Genomic DNA, 22,691 nt, shown 5'->3' with positions numbered 1-22,691 from the left:
GCTCTACAGGCTCAGCTACAACCTGATCTTATGGAGGCGTTTTTCTTAATTGAGTTTCCCTTTTCTCAGAGAACTCTAGCTTGTGCCAAACTGACAAACAAACAAACGAACAAAAACCCGATTGACAAAACTCCACGTATCCAATCGATTACTCTTTCAGGGTTATTCACTGAACTATTGTTCAGGGATCAGAATGGTGTCTGAGGATCTAGAGGTGGATAACATAGGCTTCCTGTTCTTTGAAGAGCTCTCTAACTAGGTGCATCTACGGACAGTTAGTGTAAGATCAAATAGATCAATACTAGACCCTGAAAGGGGAAGAATCAGTAAGTTCAGTCAAGGCTGAGATAAACGCGGTGGCAGAATACCTACCTACTATGTGTGACACTCTGGGTGTCAAACCTACCATAGAAGAGAGGTCAAGAGAAACAGAGTTGGCGGGAGAGAGAAGGGGAGGGAAGAGAGAGCAAGAGAATAGCTAGTCAAAGTTCCTAGAATTTACCAGCCATGGCAGTTACAGGGCTGGCCTATAATCCCAGCACTCAGGTGGTAGAGGCAGGAAGGTCAGAGGTTCAAGGCCATCCTCAGCTAACAGTGAATTTGAGGCCAGCCTGGGCTACATGACAGCCTGTCTCAAAAATAATGGTGACAAAGTATTTGGTGCTTTATTAAGTATGTCTGGCAACATTCTAAGTGGTTCACATATTCTAATTTTTTTCAATCTCTCCTTATAACCACCATGTACGGTAGGCATTTTCGTAGTGAGGGAACAGGTATAGAGTGGTGCATTCTTGTGATTCGTGGTGATTTACAGTGTGTGGGCCTCGCAGAGATCTGACTCCTAGAGACTCGCCAATGCTTGCTAACTGGCGAGTAAGGAGGAGTGAGGATTGGCCAAGGAAAGGAGGCTTATTAGCAATCTTCGTGGAGGATGCATCAGTTGGACGGGGGGCCTGAAGCTCCGTAGAAGTCTTCAAGACTGGACAGATGGGAACGAGACAGAACTAGACACTTTGGACTCTTCTCATTCAATGATTTCTTAGAAGAAAGCGGTATTGGGATGCCCCCCCCCAAAGCCCCCGAGCTGTGCCAGGAAGAAAGGACTCAGAGGGAAACTGCTGATGGCAATGAACAAAGAGTCCCTGCTTAGTAAAGATGATGAATCACAGCTTCCACTGGGGCCGCTGAAAAGGCATGTCGACATTGTGCCTGCAAGTTCTAGTGGCCATGTTGGGTAAAGGTCACAGAGCTCAGATGGAGTGGAAGTCAAGATGAGAGTGGAAGGGTGGGTGACCAGCTGAGAAGCAAGGTGGCCTGGGAGATACAAAGGGAGTCAGGTGGGGGCAGTGAGTGGCCTCTCAGGCATGACAGGGAAGTGGTGGAACTTGCTGATCTGAGAGCATTGGCTACTCAGATCAGGAGCTGGTAGCACAACCTGGTGACCTGGCCCCTGTCCTCGCCATAAAGAGCCTCAGTCCTGGAGCCAAGAGGGCAGCAGTCACTTGAACTCTAAAGGCCATGGCTGTACACGCTTGAAGGAAATTTCCCCTAAATTCCAACCCTTATCTCGGCCTCCCTTTTATTACCAACTGGAAACTGTCACAGGCATTGCCAGGACTGGAGTTTTATGAGCTGAAGAAAAAGCAAACGGGAAAACTGGGCCGTGAGTGCTGATGACAACTCCCTGTGATGAAGACAGAAGGCAGGCCGTGCCAGGCAGCCAGCCCAGCTGCTCGGCCTCATCAGGAACTGACTCTACTTTGCCTGTCTGATTCTAGGGATAACCATAGAGTCTGGATGATCAGAAAGCAGGCATGGGATCCTTCATCGAGGTGTGAGGAACCAGCCTAAAAACCCCTTCATCAGCTGTTCCCACCAGGCGGGATGGGTCTCCTCCCTCATCCGGACTCAGATAGCAGCATCTTGTGTAGACCTTCATCTCAAGTCTGAGTCATGCTCTGAAACTCCCGACTTATGTTCTGGTCTCTCATGGAGTCAGGCGGGAGTCCTCTCCACAGAGCGAATGGTCCTCTGGCATTCGCTTGTTCGTCTCCCAGAGAGCTTGCTAACACAAACAGCCCTATACCCAAAAGTTTGGACTCAACTGAGTTGATAGGGCTGGGGAACTTGCATTTCTAACAGGTACTCCTGTGCCACTGACACTAATGGGCACTGGGCTGTGAGAGCCAGCCCAGTTTATTATGTTGGAGTTGTGGGACCAAGCATGGGAAGCACTTAATCGCCCTTGGGCTCTGAGGAGTTTTAGTTGTAGAACTGTGTGCAGAATAACTTTACCACTAGATGCCTCAGTTTCCCTCATGTTTTTGTCCCATTTCAGGATTACTGTAAGGGACAAAGCAGCAAATCGATGTTAAAGTCATGTATTTGTATGTAATTATTAATATAATAATAATGATTATAATATACAATAAAACATAATAACAACAACAGGAAATTATTCAAATGAATGAAATAAATTTATGGAGGGGTCAGAAATGTCTTGAATGAGCTGGAAAGCAAGTGGCCCAGGAATACAGAAGTGGTCCTTCTGCCCTTGTCAGATGTGATAACTGTTAGAGTCACCATTTACCCACCCTGTTCTCTTTTTTAAGAGTTATTTTAATTATATGTCTCTGTGTGTATCTTTCTGTGTAGAGACGTGCTCACATGAATGCAGGTACCCAACGAGGCCAGGAATGTGGGAGCCCCCAGAAGCTGGACTTACAGAAGGTTGTAAGCCAACTGACAGGGGTGCTGGAAACCACACTTGGGTCCCATCTTAGCCTTGTTCTATATAGCCAGTCTGTATGCTGAAGAGACACAGGGCCAAGGCAACTTCTATAAAAGAAAGCATTTAATTGAGGCATCATTATTTAAAGTTTCAGAGGTTAGTCGTTTATTATTATGGTGGGAAAGATGGTAGATACTCACTCATAGGACTGGAGCAGTAGCCAAGAGCTACATTCTGATTTGCAGGTAGGAAGAGAGAGACTGGGCCTGGCAAGGGCTTTTGAAACCTCAGAGCCCACCCACAGTGACACCTTTCCTCCCACAAGGCCATACCTAAACCTTCTAATCCTTTTAAATACTTTCACAAGCTGATGACTAAGCATTCAAATACTGGAGGCTTTGAAGGCTATTCTTATTCAAACCACCACACAGAGCAGTGTGTGCTTTTAACCACTAAGCCACTTCTCTGGCCCCTAACACACAGATGCACACACACACACACACACACACACAGAGAGAGAGAGAGAGAGAGAGAGAGAGAGAGAGAGAGAGAGAGAGAGAAAGAGAGAGAGAGAAGTTCTTGGCTGGAGCTGACTTTCTCCTTAGTAAAGAACTCTTGCCCTCACATAATGACTCCTAACAGCCAGGAGACACAAGAGAGCCTCTATTTATGTTGACCCTCCTGTGGATGTCAGTGTCCTGAGTCATAGGCTTTGCCTGTCAGGCCCACATTGCTCCAGTCCTTATAGCTGGCCTTCACGATTTGATTAGTAAGTAAATGGTGAAAGTCACAGACTCTCCAGGGTAGGCTAAGCCTCATGATTGCTCTGCTTCCTTCAAGTTTCAAAAGACAGGGAAGTCTTACAGGTACCAACCAGTGCTGCTTCCGAGTCCTGTGAGGGGATGCTTGTGGACTCAAAAACCCCCAGGTGTGCCCCTGAATATGGCGCATGAGTCATGAATTCTGAACATGGAAGCAAAAGAGAACGGAAACCAGATACTATTTATCTTCCTCAGGCTCGGTGTTTCTCCCTCTTCAAAGGGCCTCACCTACCTGCTCCACACGAACTTGGGAGTTGACCAGAAGATGGACAACCGAGTCAGACAGGCCAATGTTTCTCGTGAGAAATAGTGTCAGCGTCTCTTCATCTTTTAGGATGTCTCGGATTTGTAATCCTCTTCCTGCGTGTGAGTGAAAGAACAGACTGTTGAAGGGAGATGGGTCAAAATAAGAACAGCAGCTAGAACTGACTGGAATTGCTTCTGCTTGGCTCTTAGAAGAAGGCTGTGTTCTTGGTTTCCTTGGGAACTCTGGGAGGTTGAGGCCATTGCCAGTATCTGCCACCTGGACTGTCTCACTGAAGAGCCCTGGCACCATACAGTGCACAACAAAGCACAGAAGGTAGGAAAAGTTAACCTACAGTAGGTTGGGTGCTGCCTGATGTTCAGACTTGGACTGAGACAATGGCTTTCAAGAGAGTGAAGGGTAAGGAACTACAACGGCAGGGGAATTTTGTCTCTTGAGGAATATTTGGCAATATTTAGAGACATCTTTGGGCAGAGGAGAGAGACCAGTAGCATTGCTAAACATTCATAGTGGACAGAACAATGCAGTGGTCAGGTGACTCCCCAAAGAGTTCTCTCCCCCACAAATGTCAGGGGTGCTAAGGCTGGGAAGCCCCACTCTAACTATATACCCTACCAGAAAATTCAGTTTTAATAACTTCCTATGAAATAGGAGGACAAAAACATCAGTTAAAAGTTACTAAAATCAGGCTGGAGAGATGACTCAGCGGTTAAGAGCACTGACTGCTCTCCAGAAGGTCCTGAGTTCAAATCCCAGCAACCGCATGGTGGCTCACAACCATCCAAAATGAGCTCTGATGCCTTCTTCTGTAGTGTCTGAAGACAGCTACAGTGTAGTTACATATAATAAATAAATAAATAAATCTTCTTTTAAAAAGTTAATAAAATCAGTGCCTTTTCCATATCCAGATAACATATTGGGACAGAAGTCAGAAAATTGAAGAAGATGCTAGAAGATGGGAAGATCTCCTATGATCCTGAATTGCAGAATTCATGTGGTGAACATGGCTGTAGCACCCAGAGAAGTCTATAAGTTCAATGTCATTCTCATAAAAATTCCAGCTACATTCTTCACATAATTAGAAAAAAATACCCAATAACCCCTTTGCTTTCATATGTAAGCAAAGGGACCTCAAATAGCCAAGGTGATGCTGTGGATGAAGAATTCAGGTAATACAATTGAGCCATAGCAACAAAGCCAGAATAGCACTAGCACAAGCCAGACAGTAGCCAATGGGATGAGAATCCGGAACCACACCCACACGGTACAGCCACCTCCTTCTTGGGCAAAAATGGCAAATGCATACACTGGAGGAAAAAACAGTTTCTTCAGCAAATAGTACTAGAAAAACTGGACAGAATAATGAACTGGATCCTTATCTCTTACTCTGTACAAAAGTCAATTTTAAATGAGACAAAGACCTTAGTAAAGGTCTGAATCTCTGAAATTATTTGTTCCACTTCAAGACATAGGCACAAGCAAGGACTTCCCAAAAGTCAATTCCGAAAATTGATAAATGGAATTTCATGAAATTACAAATCTTCTACACAACGAAGGATATGGTTAACAGTGCAGCGGGGCAGAGGGCAGCCTATAGATGGGAGGAAATCTCTGCCTGCTATATGTCTAGTAGAGTGCTAATATCTGGACGATTTAAAGAATTCAAATAACTAAACATCGACCCCACATAATCCAATCAGTAAGTGGGCAGCTAGCACAAACAGACAGCAAGAGGAAGAACAGATGAGCAGTAGCTGCGTGCAGAAGTGCTCAACACCTTGGTTGGCAAGATGGCTCAATGGGTAAAAGTGCCTGCCATCAAGCTGACAGCCTAAGGGGTTTCTTTGTTGTTTTGTTTGTTTGTGACAGAGTTTCTGTATAACCATGGCTGTCCTGGAACTCTCTGTGTAGACCAGACTGGGCTGGAATTCAGAGAGCTGTCTGCCTCTGCCTCCAGAGTTCTGGGATTAAAGGTGTGTGCCACCACCGCCCGCCTAAAAAAAAAAGAAAAAAAGAAAGAAAGAAAGAAAGAAAGAAAGGAAGGAAGGAAGGAAGGAAGGAAGGAAGGAAGGAAGGAAGGAAGGAAGAAAGAAAGAAAGANAGGAAGGAAGGAAGGAAGAAAGAAAGAAAGAAAGAAAGAAAGAAAGAAAGAAAGAAAGAAAGAAAGAAAGAAAGAAAGAAAGAAAGAAAGAAAAAATTGTTTTAAGCAAAGGAAAAAATTCCTGTATCTGGATAGGAGATGTCCAATCTGTTCTCACTGCAGTTTTGATGGATGAGAACCCTTCTGTGGTTCCTGTTAGCTCAACTCAGGGTTAAAGCTTTGGGTATTAGCATGAACAGGGCAATGAAGGACAAGAACAACTTCATATCAGGGGGCATTTCAGGCCTATTCCCCACGGCTTGTCCTGGTCAGCCTTAGCCACATTCCCTCCAGCTTCACTTAGAACCTTTTAGAAGCAAAAATTCTTTCTCAAGGAAGCATAAAGGACCCTTTACTGTGAAGGTGTCCCTGGGCAAGTGATCAGCCTCTCTCCATGTGACCATGGTCACAATATAGACTAGATGTTGTAGGAGCAACAAGAGATAAAGGAATCTGAAGCACGTAATTCCCAGGCCTGCCTGATAGTCGTTAATACTCAATAAATGCTTATTCTGACAGTGTTAATATCATCCCCACCCCTCCTGGAGGACTCACGCCAGCACCCACTTCTTCTGTTGCTTCCTGGGCAGGTATCAGAATCAAACTGGCTACCGCTACAGTTTATGAGATATTGACCAGTGATATGTAAGGTCATTATGGTCCAAGTCCTCCATGTGTTTGCCGCCCTGCTAAGCTGTGAGTATTTCTCCAAGGGCCATGCTCTTCCAACACCCTTTCTCCTTCTGACTCCAGCTCCATAGCGAGCTACACCTCCCACCCAAACCTTTCCCTCTCCAGGCAAGTGCCTGACAACCTCCATCGCTGTTTCAGGGATGTGATGTTCCTGTAGGGCAGCATGACTAGATCCACACTGCGAAGGATAATTTCCTATTGCAGCGCAGGGGTCAAGACCATCCATCTGCCACTGTCCAGGGTGGGAGCAACTTTCCCTGATGGTTCCGTATAGCAGCCTCTTGTCAGGTTGGATGTCTTTGAGAGCTGGGCCAGGGAGTAGCCCACTATCACTCTCCTTTGCACAGGAAACTTCTAAAGACTTTGTAAGAAGAACCTGAAGGTAGGGGTCCCCCTGGAATAGCAGGACCTAGGAGAAGGTACTGTGTTCAAGCTTTGTGTTCCTTTCCTTTGGGTAACACAGATCCTGTCTTTTTCCAAGCAGCGCCCTGTTCTCTCTGGGGTGTCATCTCAACTGTTCTCTTGTAGTTATTCCTTTAGATACAGACTTACAGGCCCTCGCTGTAGTATTCTGCACACCGTAGAGTGCATGCAGGTGCACACACAAACATGTGCATACAGGCGTGCATGGGGCGTGCATGGGTGGTTTGTTTGTTTGTTTGTTTGTTTGTTTTTAACATCCCTTGTTTTACCTAGCCATATTGAATATACAGGAGTAAGACCTCACGGTCATATTCATTCTCTCTCTCTCTCTCTCTCTCTCTCTCTCTCTTCTTCTTCTTCTTCTTCTTCTTCTTCTTCTTCTTCTTCTTTTTTAGATTTATTTATTATTATTATTATATCTAAGTACACTATAGCTGTCTTCAGATGCACCAGAAGAGGGTGTCAGATCTCATTACGGATGGTTGTGAGCCACCATGTGGTTGCTGGGATTTGAACTCAGGACCTTCGGAAGAGCAGTTGGTGCTCTTAACCACTGAGCCATCTCTCCAGTCCCCTCTCTCTTCTTTTTTATCTCTTTCACCCAGCTTTAAGGCCTGACACAGTATCAAGGCCTCAATAAATGTCTGTTGAATGACTCCAGGCACTCAATAAATACCTGTGCTCTTATCCTGAGAGTGAAACCCCATTCGGCTGTTTATTTTTTAGTTATTCTTTAACACACTCAGCTGCCGCTGCATACAAATGCCTTGGGAGAAGGGGCAAGACAGAGAGTCATTTTGCCCGAGTATCATACAACTGTGGCCTGGCTGGGTCAGGGGTGGGGTGGGAGGAGAAGGGCAGGGACTCAGAGAAGCACACACCTGAGGAGGGTGTGGGGGCTACCTTGCCAGCAGAGAATGGGGCCCAGGGTCTGAGTGACAGGGTGATACCAGACAAGCCCTTCATTAGATTCCTGAGGGAGAAGTGTGAAGCGGGGAGGGGGTGGAGAGAGGGTTGCTGGGGAAAGAAAATTACATTTTCTTTTAAAATGCGGTTCTACTTGTTCTCCTCCCTGGGAATGTTGGAGGCTGAGGGTAGGGGGTGGAGGGTAGCTGCGGGGTGAGGCTTCCGGAAGAGGGGTTTAAAGATGAGACCACAGAGCTGGCTGGGGATAGGGGGCTATGTCTATCTGCAGCTGGTGGCTCCCCATTAATCCTCCCCTGTGGAGAATGCAGCCCTACAGGTTTGCTGTGAGAGGAGAGTGCTGTCTGGGTCAGCACAGACATACTTTCCCAGGAGACTGGCAACCCCACAGGCAAAAGCCGAGGTGGCTGCAGCTGTCCACCCAACTCTGAGACTGAGACCCTCATGGTAACTTCAGACTCCAGCGTTCACCTTCACCAACAAACATCCTAGAACCTACTCCTTCTGCCATCTCGACTAGGCATCAGTGCCTGGCCCAAATTTCCTCCCGAGACCATATCATTTACTTAGCTATGGTCCCTGGACCCCTGTTAGTTTCTGTCCCCAGCTTCTGAGAAAACCTTGGAAGGCTATCCTGATGCCCAGCCATGCTCCCTTTAGGAGATTCCCCCACAGCTGGAGAGCCTGCAGAAAGATCCACTTGCCTGACCAGTCACCCTCACGTCCTGTTTTTTTGTTTTTGTTTTTGTTTTTTGGCTTAGAAAGTAGTGATTTGGGTTCTCCTAGAGATTGCAGCAACCACAGAGAACTTCTGCTTGGAATGGGTTCTCTTCCACTCCCTGCAGCCAGACTCAATTTCAGTCAGACACTTCAGTGCTAAGTTCACTTGATGGAAGACCCTTCTGGATGAAGGGAGGAGAGTCACCCTGAGATCAAGACGGTGGCTGTCTATCTTATCTGCTTGCTTAGCCTTGGACAAAACATCTTCGTGGTTGGCATATTTGCCCCTGTGTTTTCTTACTATTAAAAGGCAAATATGAACTAGGCAAGTTAGCTCATGCTTATAACCCCAGCACTTTGGAGACTGGGACAGAAGGATTGCCACGAGTTCTAGTCTAGTCTGAGCTACATAAGTTCGAGGCTGTCTAAGCTAAGTATGGACCTGTCTCAGAAACTAGATAGATAGATAGATAGATAGATAGATAGATAGATAGATAGATAGATAGATAGGAAGGAAGGAAAGAAGAAGAAGAAAGAAAGAAAGAAAGAAAGAAAGAAAGAAAGAAAGAAAGAAAGAAAGAAAGAAAGAGGGAGAGGAAGAAAGGAAGAAAGAAAGAGAGAGAGAGAGAGAGGAAGGAAGGAAGGAAGGAAGGAAGGAAGGAAGGAAGGAAGGAAGGAAGGAAGAGAGAAAGAAAATAAATTAAATGCTGGCTGTTTCTACCTTCTAGAGTCCTTCAGACTTGAGATAACTGAAATATGTCCTTTTTCAGAAGAGCAAAGACTATTGTAGATATTTATAATCTAGGCTGTGTAAATGATGGCCAGCAGCATGTCCTCTACTGCTTTGGAAGTAACTTGAATGTAGCTAAGCAGCCCTAACACAGTGACCTGAACACTCTCCTGTCCCAGGCTGCAAGTGTGTGCTGAGGGTAAAGAAGTTGTATGTACCACAAGCTCAGGTGAGGAGGGCTGGCTGGTCACACCACCCTAACTGTACTGTTTGTAACTCGCATAAAAGCTGCTCTGTCTGGCTGCTCTCGCCCCTTGGCTTCCCCTGGTAGTCCTTTCCTTGACTCTGTCATCCTCTGAGGGCAATCTTTACAGTCACCACCCTGTCTCAGGAACACACATCTTTCTACAGCACCAGCTGCTGCCTCTGAACTCTATTGTTGGAAGTGTCCTCATGACTAGCGGGCATTTCTTGAAAGACACCGTATACCCACAGGCCTGCAACAACTCCCAGCTTCTCACAGCCTCTGAATTACAGAAGCTCAGGCAATGGGTTCCGACACCACAACTTGTCCCCACAGGTGTCTAAGTGAAGCTGACATACCCACCCAGTGCTCATGGGAGGCTTAAGATCTAGTGCTGCCTTCTTCGGATGTTGGTTTGTCTCCCCACATCCCCACCCCACCCCCGTTGGTTTTTGTTTTCCCCCTCCTGAATTTCCCCCTGAGGCTATGAGACATTTCTGCCACTTCTCTTTGTTCCTCATTCTAAGTGGTTCTCCCACCTGGATGTCTGATTCATTACTTATTTAATTAATTAATTTTGGTTTTTTCAGACAGGTTTCTGTGTAGCCCCCTGGCTGTCCTTGAATTCTCTTTGTAGACTGGGCAAGCCAGAAACTCATCAATATCTGGCTGCTTCTGCCTCCTGAATGTTGAGATTAAAGGTGTGAGCCACCATCACCTAGCCTTGTCTGTCTGTCTGTCTGTCTGTCTGTTTAACTTGTATTGGTATTTTGCCTTCATGTATGTCTGTATGAGGGCATCAGATCCTGGAACTGGAGTTACAAGCAGTTGTGAGCTGCCTTGTAGGTGTTGGGAATTGAACCAGGGTCCTCTGGAGGACCAGCCATAACCACTGGACTGTTTCTCCATCCCTGGATTGTCTGATCCTCGCTCTCTCTCATCCTGTGTCTGTGTCAGATCACAGCTGATTCCTCATTTCCGTCACCTCTTCCTCACACACACTGCCCTCTCTTTCCATTTCCCTACATCCACCTCTGTAGTACCCATCCTGCCTGAGTCTCCCTGACAGCCTCAATTCAAGCACTCCGACTACAGCCACCAGTCCTTCCATCTCACCCTTTTTCTCATCAGTTAAACAGGAACCTAGAAGCCACCGAGACTACTGATCATGCATTTCAACCCCCCACCCCCGCCCCACCCCCGCCCCCAGCTAATCCTGGGTGTTAATAGTTTCTCATAAAAGCTCAAGGCAGCCCAGACAAAACGCACACAGTACAACTTCTGCCTTTTGTTACTAGGGCCTCCTTGATCTGCTCTAGTGCTTCCACAATCCTTCTGCCTCACATCCTGCTCTCAACAGACCCACTTGCTTCATTCTGGATACTAAATATTGTTGGAAGCTTACATTAAACTGTCTTTGTGTGTGTTTGTGAGGTGAGCACTCATGCGTGTGTGTATGCACGTGTCTATGTGTTTCTGCAAGTGCACACATGCGGCAGCATGAATGTAAAGGTCAAAGGACAACTGCTTTTAGTTCACTGGTGTGTGAGACAGGCTGGCTAGCCTATGAGCTTCTGGGGATTCTCCTGTTTTACCTTCCCGCCTCACCACAGGAATGCTGGGATTACAGGCATGTGTCTCTGGCATCTTCCCTCACAGATTCTCCCCACTCTTTGCTAGATCTCAGTTTCTGGCTTCCTTGACGCTAGAGGCAAGTACAAAATAGGAACACCGACACCCATGTTACCTGCAAATCTCTCAGGGTGAGTCCTCAGGGTGTCCATGAACTGCGACAAGGTGCGGAGCTCGGCCCAAACCTGGCCAAGGTGCTGGGCCTCTGGGGTGTCCATGAAGAGTTCTTGAAAATCTCGATATACTCTTGCCAAGCTGTAGGAAGGAAAAATATATTTCTATTCATAATTTTAAAATATTTTAATATTTATACTTTTAAGCAAAAATATTTATAAACAAATAGCTATCATTTTCAGTCTTGTGCTATTTTTAAATTGTTGCTTGACTTTGCATAGCCTCAATTGATGGATATTTATGATTCTAACACTGACAGAGATGATGAGTAATTAGCTCAGAATTCAATTTGGGCCAGGGCAAGGTCACCTTAAACCCCATTTTCTCTGGTCTGTTGTTTCCAAGGGTGTTTGTAGATACTACCAGTGAGTTTTTCCAGCCTTCGCACAAATCTCTGACCTCTCCACCACCCACTCCTAGAGATGGGACCTGACACCATGCTGTATCCATGAAATCCTCTCTATGTACACCCATCAAGGCTGATTGGACGGGGAAAAGAAGATGGACAACTGGATATTCCGCTTTGTGGATTAAAAAATGCACTGTGTAAGCCATATCCCAAGATTCTACCTCTCAAGTCACTGATGGCAGTTTAGGAGAGGATTTGGGATTCGTTATTTTCTTCCAAGAAGTAAACTTCACATTGCAAGCCTGACTTTGAATTTCCTTGCAATGGTCCTTGAAATTCTTCATAGGCCTTGGATGTCTAAAGGAGGCTTTGGAGGAAACAGAGATAGCTACAGGTGGCCTGTTGGGGAGGGGGAAGGAGATGGGTGACCACAAGTAGTGGACACTTGACGGCCAGGGCTGCACTTACATGGAGTTGTTATAGTTTGATACAGTTCCAGGAGACTCTCCAGGGGTGGGGTTTTGAAAACAAGGGTTGTTCATATTGCAGAAAATCCCCTGGAGCCACGGTAACAGTCCTGCTGAAGGCATCGCCTTGTTGGGAAAATGGCCTTAAGACAGGAAATGAAAACAAGACAGAGTTAGTCACACAGGCCAGACTGACCAGGAGCACAGACTCTCGGACGCTCTGTCTCTCCCCTTGTTTATGAAGGAGGATCATCTAATATAGTTTAGGCCCTGTGCTGTGTCCTGAGGCTCAGTGGCAGATAAGGACGCAGACTAATGGTCTCCGAGCAGTAGTTCTCACCCTGTGGGTCACGACCCCTTTGGGGAGGGTGTCAAACGACCTTTTCGCAGGGGCCGTCTAACCATTGAAAAACACAGATATTTACATTATGATTCATAACAGTTGCAAATTACCATCATGAAGTATGAATGAAAATAATTTTATGGTTCGAGGGAGATTGTCACCACAACACGAGGAACTGTATTACAGGGTCACAGCATTAGGGAGGCTATGTCCTGTCCTAGGAGCTTAGGTGGACACGTGGCAGGGAAACTGAGGCTAGAAGATAAGCTTCTGGGGGAAAATAAAGAAGTGGGCTCAGGGCGGTTCAGAGGAAAGGCCTGCGAGTTCTTTACACAGTAAGGATGGAGGCTCTGCACTCCTGGGAGTAACAAGGGAACAAGGGTTTGCTGGGCTGAGAAATGGAAGTTGGAAACTAGAGCTGGGGGAACTCAGAGGCTCTCAAGACACTTGAGACTTCAATGTCAGCTGCCTAGAAGGACAAGACCAACCAGCCTGACCAGAAGACACGGGGAGCCTTCCAGAAAGGCAACTGTACAAAACAGGCTCCCATGAGGCTAGCAGATGCCCTGAAGCTCCAGGGTATAATATGTAGTAAGTGTGATTCTGTGCTGTTCCCTTTTCACTGTCCTCTATCCTCTCACCATGTAAAACAAATTCCCTAAATCAGTCATCGTAAAAAAACAGAATGAAATTTGTAATATAGGTAAGTTTAAACAAACAACAACAAAGCAGTCAAAAATTAACTATATACACAGGACTGGGTTTGATTCCCACAACCACCAAATGAAAGAAATGAATAAGCAAATGGCACACACTCCAGCCAGGGTTGGCTTAGTGTAAAGTCATCGTAAAAAAACAGAATGAAATTTGTAATATAGGTAAGTTTAAACAAACAACAACAAAGCAGTCAAAAATTAACTATATACACAGGACTGGGTTTGATTCCCACAACCACCAAATGAAAGAAATGAATAAGCAAATGGCACACACTCCAGCCAGGGTTGGCTTACACTGCACACATTTTAAGACACTAGAATTGGTACAGCACTGGGGAACCTGGTTTATACATTGCAGCCTCTGAAATGGCAACAGATGTGATATTCCCACTCCAACCCAAGAGCTTCCAAAAGGGAAAGATGACCAGGTCTTCTGGGTTCATACTTACATTCATGTTGGCTATAGAGTGGGTTGGCATTCCTCAGCCAGATTAACACCAAAAACAAAGACAAAGGCCACACGAGTTCCACTACAAAGCGAATCTGGAAAAGGAATAATAAAGACAGAAAGAGCAAAACTGCTAAGAGATGCGAGGAGATATATAACCAGGGAAGACAGGCCTTCCCCTGTGCACCATCCGAGCACCAAGCCTGGGCTGCTGTACAACCATAGCCCAGGTAACACTTCACTACAGATCACATAGATCACAGTGGCACGGTAAATCATGATGGATCCGAAAAAGGCCCATTACTGTCTTAACATTGTAGTGTCTGTGGTGACTTCATATCACAGGGATAAAGAGTAGAGCAGAGACTGAAGTAAAGGACATCCAGACACTGCCCCACCTGGGGATCCATCCCATAGACAGACACCAAAGCCAAACACTATTGTGGATGCCAAGAAGTGTATCAATTGCCTGATATAGCTATTTCCTGAGAGGTTCTGCCAGAGCCTGACAAATACAGAGGCGGATGCCTGCAGCCGACCATTGGACTGAGCTTGGGGTCACCAATGGAGGAGTTAGCAGGACTGAAGGAGCTGAAGGGGTTTGTAACCCAAAGGAAGAGCAACAATATCAACCAACCAGACCCCCCCCTCCCCCGAGCTCCCAGGGACTAAACTACCAACCAAAAGAGTACACATGGAGGGACCCATGGCTCCAGCTGCATGTGTACTAGAGGATGGCCTTGTTTGACATCAATGGGAGGAGAGACCCTTGGTCCTGAGAAGGCTCCGTGCCCCAGTGTAGGGGAATGCTAGGGCAGTGAGACAGGAGGTAGGTGGGTAGGTGAGCTCCCTCATAGAAGCAGGGGGCAAGGTTGGATAGGGAGTTTCCAGAGTGGAAACTAGGAAAGGGGATAACATTTGAAATGTAAATAAACAAAATAACCAATAAAACGTTTTAAAAATTACAGCAGTTACAATTACGAAAACCAAAGTCAATGGTAATGTGACTCTCACAGGGCTTACACATTTACTGTGTTTAAATCATCAATTGAGAGAGAATGTCTACTCATAACAAACAAAGTAACAGAAACCAGAAGCTTGAAGAGAAGTGTGTTGGCATAGATCTGTAATGGCAGGGCTTTGGGGGGGCTGAAGCAGGAGTTCAAGGCCAGCCCGGAAGACATAGCAATGTTGAGACTACCCTGTCTCAGAAACAAAAATTCACTGTTAAGAAGTTAACTGTAAAACCAGCAGCACCTCTCGAGTCTTGTGTTCACTGTCTCTCCCTTGCATCATTTTGTCTTGTTCTTGTTTTAATCTTGTGTTTATTATGGCTTTCAGAGCAATAGACTACACTATTCATAAATAGATACATAGACCCTAGAGCTATGCTGCCTGGTTGTGTAGGAGGCTGCACTGTAGGTAGGTTTGTGTCAGTACACTTGACCATAAAGGGTGATGAAATGACCTAATAAGGTTTTCACCAGAATATGCCCCATTGCTAAGAGTATTTACCTAAAGGACTATTTATCTAAAGGACTTCCTTCTTCTGTCCTCTCTCCTACACTGCCTCCTCCCTGATTCACTACATCAACCAGATTCTGGGTCCATTTGCATTCTGCCCATGTCAACTCCTGAAAATAACATCGACATAAGACTGCCATGAGAGACCTCAGGCTTCAGGACTTGGCAGATAGCATTGCGCTAGGCAAATGGATACCAATTCTTTTTTCCCCTTTCTCCTTCTTTTGGTCTTTCAAGACAGGGTTTCTCTGTGTAGGCCTGGCCTGGCTGTCCTGGAACTTTCCCTGTAGACCAGCCTGGCCTCCAACTCACAGAGCTCCACCTGCCTCTGCCTCCGGAGTGCTGGGACTGGAGACGTGCGCCTCTGCGCGCGCACCCAGGTCACCACCTGGCTAAGGATACAGATTCTGATAAGCTCTTGTGTAAGGCTGGTACCTCAGATTGTAAATGTCTCGTGATCTCTCATTCTGTGGGTAATCGAAGAGACCTGCAGAGGTCAGGTGACTTGCACAGGGTTACAACAGGAAACACAATGCAGCCTGCTACCTCCAGGGCCAGACTCTTTCTGCCCTTTCCCGCAGTTCTGCCTTCTGGCGCATGGTAGACCTTGCCTGAAGGTGGCCATTGAATTAATGGATGAACTAGGGAGCAAATGACTCTGAAATACTGTGCCCTAAAGCGAAACCAACAGAAATCCAGTAGCTCAACATTTTTTTCCCTTCAATAAGGTCTATCGCTTAAGGGAAGCAGAAATCCTGCCGGGGTTCATCCTCCCTTTCCACAACCGGAAGAGGCTGCTGGTCTCAACCATCGCAGAAGGCTGGTATAGAAAGACTCTTGGTTTAGAGTCAGAGCTCTCCCAACTCTAAAGAGACAGGCGCTGGAGATTGGCGCTGTTCTCGTCCCTGCACAGCGGGAAGGCAGAGATGAGGAATTAGGAAGAAGAGGGAGAGAAGATGAATTATGGAACTAGATGTAAATTAAGGAATTAGGAAATAAGCAGGTAGAGGCTCCATAAATGTTTAACAAACGGGTGTGCTGCTTAAAACAACACAACACAGACACATGAAGAACCCAGGATGTTCTAACATATCTGAAAATTGGTGGTAGGAAATAGGTCACATGTTGAGGGAAAGCAAAAATGGTTACAGGTACGAGGTCACTTTTTCTTATTTTAAGATTTATTTATTTTATGTATGTATGTGAGTATGCTTTAGCTGTACAGATGGTTGTGAGCCTTCACGTGGTTGTTGGGAATTGATTTTTTTTTTTTTTTAAGGACCTCTGCTCGCTCAGTTCCTGCTTGCTCCGGTCCGAAGATTTCTTTATTATTATACATAAGTACACTGTAGCTGACTTCAGACACACCAGAAGAGGGCATCAGATCTCATTATGGGTGGTTGTGAGCCACCATGTGGTTGCTAGGATTTGAACTCAGGACCTTTGGAAGAACAGTCATTGAGCCATCTCACCAGCCCACATGGTCACTTTTCAAAAAGACTTTACTCATTTATTTCTGTTGGTTTCGCTCAGGAGGACGGGTTGGAGGAAGCACGCGTACAAATAAGGCAAGAAGACAGAATAGGCTTCTCTGAAGGTGCTCAGTTTCTGGAGTTCTCCCATAGCCATTTCCACAGGATTACAAAACACCCATATTGGGCAATTCCCACCTGCTGTTTAAGGAGACTGCCCCAGGAATACTTGCTAGCAATTAAGATTGCTGGTAATTGTCCACAGGAAAGGCACATCCCAGGGAGAGCCTCCCTGGCCTAACCCCTGCCTGTTACTCTCTATCCTGGTTCCTAGACCAACACTCTCAGGCATATCTGTCCTCCACTGTGACCCCAGCACCCACCCCACGCAAGGCAGGAGTCGCAGGAAGTTCCAATCGGCTCTTTCTGGGATGCGTAAGTCTCAGTCAAGATGGGCCTAGGGTGCTTCTCCGGGAAGCTGGAGTTGACACAGGGACTCAGGCCAGTCAACAGTCCGAAGAGTTTATAACACACTGCACCCCACAAAGGCACGTAGAGCTGCCCCCTCCCCCCATTCCAGATTGTCCTGTAAGGGTGGTGGGGGAACGGGTTTGGCAAGATAGCAGCTCGACAGGTGCTGAAACTGGAAGCTGCTCTCAGTGTCTTCTCCAGGGAGCTGAGACAACCAGTCCAGAGAGTTTGCACGTGACTCTTCCCAAGACAACTGCTTGTAATGTTGGCTCTCCATCAAAGCTTGCATGCCTATGCATTGTGTCAGCCTGTGAGTTGTATGGGATGCTACATGCCACCCGTGCTGACCTGGGAATGTGAGCTTTTGGGTTTCAACCGCTCTCAGGCTTGCTCATTTTCTGTCAGTTTTCTCATCTATGAAATGGGGATGTTGTTTTCTCCTATAGTGTACAATGAGAATTAATAACAGGCTACTCTGGGGCCAAGTGCTGGGGTTTATGACATTGGGAAACTTCTGAACCTCTCCATGTCACAGGGATGCATCTGTCAAAAAGGGCCTGTCTCCCAGAGCAGTTGTAATCATGAAATATGTTCATCGTGCCCAGCACAGAAAGCAGAGCCTGGCACACAGACCATTTATGTCTCATAGCAAGGGCCACACGAGCACAGTGGGTGACAGCAGGTTACAGACAGATGATGGAGGAAATACAATGAAAACTAACAGCAGCCTCTCAGCCCCTCCCCCATCTCAGCATAGCCGGCAATCGCTAAGCTGCACGGGGTGGATGGGGGAGGGGGAGGAGGAGCTGATGTTTTTCCTCTGCCAGGGATCTGGAGCGGCCTCATTCGCAGGCCACTCCGCACAAAGACTACCTGCCATTCATTCCCCGACTAGCAGAGGCAGGTGGGTCCTCCCCACAGCCTCTTCCTCTCCCCCAGAATCAGTACCACCAGCCCAGAAAGGCATTACCCTTGCTGCTCAAGTGTACACAGGCATGCCCTAGGGAGAAATTCCACATTATAATAAAAAACATGTCTCCAGAGTTCCCCCTCCCCACTTTAAACATGTCTGCAACTTTAATTAAGCCCAGTCCAAGCTCAGAAGCCCCCCCTGTGGAATGTTTCTTAAACTAACCTGGTATTTCCTTGCCTCCTCTCCCCCTTTCCTCTTCCCCCACATCTTTACCATTCAGCCTCCGTGGGGGAGGAAAGGTTCCCGGCCAGGGCAGAGCTGTGCTTGTTTTAAAACAGCCAGTTGGGTTTTCTCCCTTCCCTCTCTGTTTTCAATTTAAAAGAGAGGTAGGCAGAGCTGGAGAGCAACAGCACTGATCCTCCCTTCTGGGCTGAGAAGCCAGACGCGACTCAAACCTGGCCCGATGCCACCCGGAGCCTAGCACACTTGCAGCTGGTGCCAGTTTCCCTGTACCCCTATGTTCTTTTCGCCCAACGCTGAGCCAGCACTAAAGGCCACAGCAATACCAGGCACCCGCCTCTAGAGTTTAGGACACGAACCCCATTTTTATTTTTTCGAGACAGGGTTTCACTGTGTAGCCCTGCCGGTCCTGGGACTCACTCTATAAACCAGGCTGTCTGCCTCTGACTCCTGAGTGCTGGGATTAAAGGTGTGGCCATCACCACTACCACCTGGCTGTGAACCCCTGTTTTTATGAGTCCTCAGGCCTTCACCCAACATCCTGTCCTCTGCAAGTGGGGACCTGGGGACACCAAAGGATTGTAGGATATGGAAGAAAAACTGGCGCTAATACGCTTGACAAGCCTTCCCTACCAGAGTGGGCAAGTAGGATTTTGAACAGAACCTTTGGGAGGCAGGGCTGTGAGGGTTAAGATCCTGAGACATCACCTCTGAATTCCCGGCCCTTCCCCTACCCCATGCTTCCACCCACTCCGTCCACCAGGACTTCCACTTCTGCTCAGGAATCACGTGGCAACCTCCTTCTGCCTGACACATTCCACCAGGGCAAGGGCTATGCTCCGTTCTCCCTCAGGCATGCAGGTCAGACACGCACTGGGGTTATAGATGCAATATTACTTTACATTTACTGCCCTGGTCGGTGATAAATTAATTTCCCAGTCATTCTTTCTTTGTGATATCTGTGACTACTCTGTTAGTCAGGGCAGTGGAGTTTGATGGTCACGTCTGCTATCCGGAAGTCACACATGGTTAATCCCCAGTCCAACCCATGCTAACCCTGAGGAATGATCCTCAGTCACTTCATTGGTACCCACAGGGCCAACTGTAGCCTGCATTATTGGTACCCACAGGGCTAACTGAAACCTCTCAGTCCTTACCGTGAGAGTAAAATGATGTGACTAATTTAGTACCAAGCCAGGCAAGTACTTTGTAACATCAAATAAAGGCTAACAGAAGATGGGAAAAGAAGGAAGGGAAGCAGGCTCTTGAAGACGCCCTTCCTGCATCTTGAGGGGAGATAAAGGAGGATGGAGAGAACACCTTGCTATCTGTCCATTCTCATTGTTTTATGGGTCAGTCATGCCTCACTTTCTGCAGTCACCATTTCTTGCATGCAGATCTTTCCAGAAGATCCAAAGGCCTTGAATGGAGCTGCAGACTCCCTCATAGAGGTCTAAACGGGAGGTTTAGGAAAATGTTCTCATCTTACCCAGATATCCTGGATACATTAGCTATCTCGGGGTACCGAGGAGATCTCAGTTTCCAGGCCATGAAGGTGATACCAAACACAGGCTTAAGTGAGACAGGGTTCACAGTATGAATGACCCATCCCCCGGGGAGCACACAGGGATCAGGAAGGCTCCCATCCCCCAACAGGAATCCACTTGCCAATTCGAGCGAAAGGCTCAGTTTCCCGAGTCAGTTCTGTGTCTGGAAACCGTGTTGGCTTGCCACAGCAATGGGAGCATTGCTGGTCACAGTCCCGGTGTGAGGGGAGGGCTGGGAGGAGATATGGGAGGCGGTGGGCGGGCACATTGGATTTTCCTGGCAATCTACAGTGTATTTGCACCCTGGGAGCAGAAACTGAATTGTCTCATCTATCATTGGGAACTTAGCTCCTGGCACACTGCCTGGTGACTATTATTTCTTGACCGAATGAATGACTGAACGCGATGAAGTTAACAATGAGTCTTGCTCGGGTTTTGACAGGGTTTTCATTCAGGAAGGGGAAGCCTTTGGTTACTGTTAGCACTTGGTCCCTGGGGGTCCCAAATAACTTCAAGGCTAATTTGAAATGACACCAGCCTGGTTAGGGACAAGCAGCCAGCCATAGGACAATGGTGTCCCTGTGGGTGAGCTCAAAACTGGAGTGTGGCACGGCCACCTTCACATAACCTTAGTTTTCCACTCCTCTCCCAGCTGGCAGTTGTGTGCTTAGCTGACACAACCCCGTTTTCATCTCTCTCTGACCAAACCTGCCTAAGGTACCCCACAGGTCTTCACATGACCCGCCCCACCCCACCGCCTAGTCCCATTTCTTCCTAACATTCCCTTTGGTCCCCAGGAGAGGCCTAGTCCACCAACAGAAACCTACCACGAACCATGCTCTTCCCCATAGCCTGTCCTCTTCATGAGGTTCAGCTTTCGTTTCTCTTGCTTATGTGTATTGAATGCATATGTGTGTGCACATGTGTGTTAGGGTGTATTTGTGTGCGGAGGCCACAGTTCAACAAGGGATATCTTCCTCAGTCCTGGGCCCCATAATTTAATCTCAGCCCTCTCCACTTCGCACAGCAACCCTCCCCCCTCCCATCATCTCCTTAAGCTGTTTCATGTTTTTAGGACTCTGTAGGGCTCTGGGACAGCCATTCCTTCCTAACTTCCCTTCTTCTTCCTCCTCCTCCTCCTCCTCTTCCTCCTCATTCTTCCTCTCTCTCTCTCTCTCTCTCTCTCTCTCTCTCTCTCTCTCTCTCTCTCTCTCTCTCTCTCTCTCTTTCTCTCTCTCAACAGGATCACATGCATCCCAGACTGGCTTTGAACTCACTCACTAGATAACCAAGAATGACCTTGAATTTCTGACCCTCTTGACGGGTACCGTGCCCAGTTTGTGTGGTACTGGGGATGCAAGCACTCGCCCGGCCGAGGCACACTCTCAGCCCCATTTCGTTATGGATACGAATTTGCTCCTTATCCTTCCACAGAAAAAACGATGGAGGAACCATTTGTAGCAACTCTGGAGGGGCTCTGATCTCCCGCAGCACACACCAGCATTTCTCCTGGGATATTTGGCCTACATTACTTTATATTAGTCTGGATTCTTAAAACATACTTCAGGGTTTCCCAGCTGAAAAACCAGCTTGGGGGCAGGGAGTGTGCAAGTTACACATTTAAACCCTTAGCCCAGTCCAGCCATGACTGATCGAAGAAGAGGTTTGGGTAAATCTGTGGTTAATAACACAGTTGGAAGATGCAAAGTTATTTTTCCACAGAACAGAATTGTGGGCAGCGAAACTGTGACTTCTCTGGGAATTTACATCCCAGTTCCAGGAACATCAACGTGTAAAAGCACCCCACGCTCTTGCGTCAAGGAAATTTGTTTTTTGTTTTTGTTTTTTGTTTTTTCCTGAGCTGCAAACCCAGTCAACGTTTTCTTGTTTTCCTTTGATGTGTTTGTTTGTTTGTTTGTTTTTCAGAGACCTTGAAGCTTCCACCCTGTGGTGGGAGCTGGGCCAGCAGGTGTCGAAGCTGGAGGGGTGGGGGGCGGTAGTGGATTCCTGTGCTGGGCAGGGGACAGAATAGTTTTCAAGTAGCCAAGGACAAGAGAAGGATGTCATCCTGTGGGAGGGCACCTGGTCACTGAGCAGCTAAAGGTGGCCTCCGAACTAAAGGGCAAACTAGCTCTCTTCTCTGCCTCTCCTCCCCGCTCCCTCCTCCCAACCCTCCTCCACCCCGCTCCCTTTCTTACCTTCTGCCTTTTTCTCAAAGTCCAGTTCTTCCAAAGCAAAAGCTGTATCTGTCTGAGGAAGCCCATGCCGGACCACCCCAGCACCGGGGGAATCACCCCGAGCTGGGGCTCAGGCAAGCACCGGACACAAAGGCCGCTGGGACCACGTCCAGCTCAGCCTGCTGTGTCCTTCTGGTGATTAAAGGCTGCGTTTCCCCTTCAAGCATAATCCCTTCTAATTACCTGTAAGCCCTTTTGTCAGGGAAAGGAGACGGGCTTCGGTTTCTTTTTAGAGGGAGAAAGGCCCTAAATACACAAGTGCGGGCACGGAGGGCCCTGAAATGGGTTGTTCCATGGGAAATGGAGCGGCTTCAGGTGCCCTCCTCCATCGGACATCAGAGGGGCTCCTGAGGCTTCTGAGGAAGATGCTCTGGATATCTCTGCATTTTAAGTTTGGGACAATTCTCTTTGCATACCTAGAGGCTGGACGTTTTGCCTTCCAGTGCTCTGACAGGATCCTGATTTGA

General features: G+C 47.2%; 1 protein-coding gene across 1 annotated transcript in view; it reads right to left on the bottom strand.

Moving 5' to 3' along the window:
* Abca4 (ATP binding cassette subfamily A member 4) overlaps positions 1-22,331 on the bottom strand; it is a 150,092-nt gene extending 127,761 nt beyond the window's left edge. The window contains 5 exon segments of the mRNA XM_021157524.2: positions 3,785-3,912; positions 11,439-11,578; positions 12,315-12,456; positions 13,822-13,915; positions 22,186-22,331. Coding sequence (XP_021013183.1) covers positions 3,785-3,912; positions 11,439-11,578; positions 12,315-12,456; positions 13,822-13,915; positions 22,186-22,251 — 570 coding nt within the window. The 5' untranslated portion in view covers positions 22,252-22,331.
* Between the last annotated feature and the right edge of the window lie 360 nt (positions 22,332-22,691).

This window comes from Mus caroli, chromosome 3 (genome assembly GCF_900094665.2).
Source record: "Mus caroli chromosome 3, CAROLI_EIJ_v1.1, whole genome shotgun sequence".
In the NCBI taxonomy this organism is placed as follows: Eukaryota; Metazoa; Chordata; class Mammalia; order Rodentia; family Muridae; genus Mus; species Mus caroli.
This window is presented reverse-complemented; position numbering and strand designations above follow the sequence as displayed.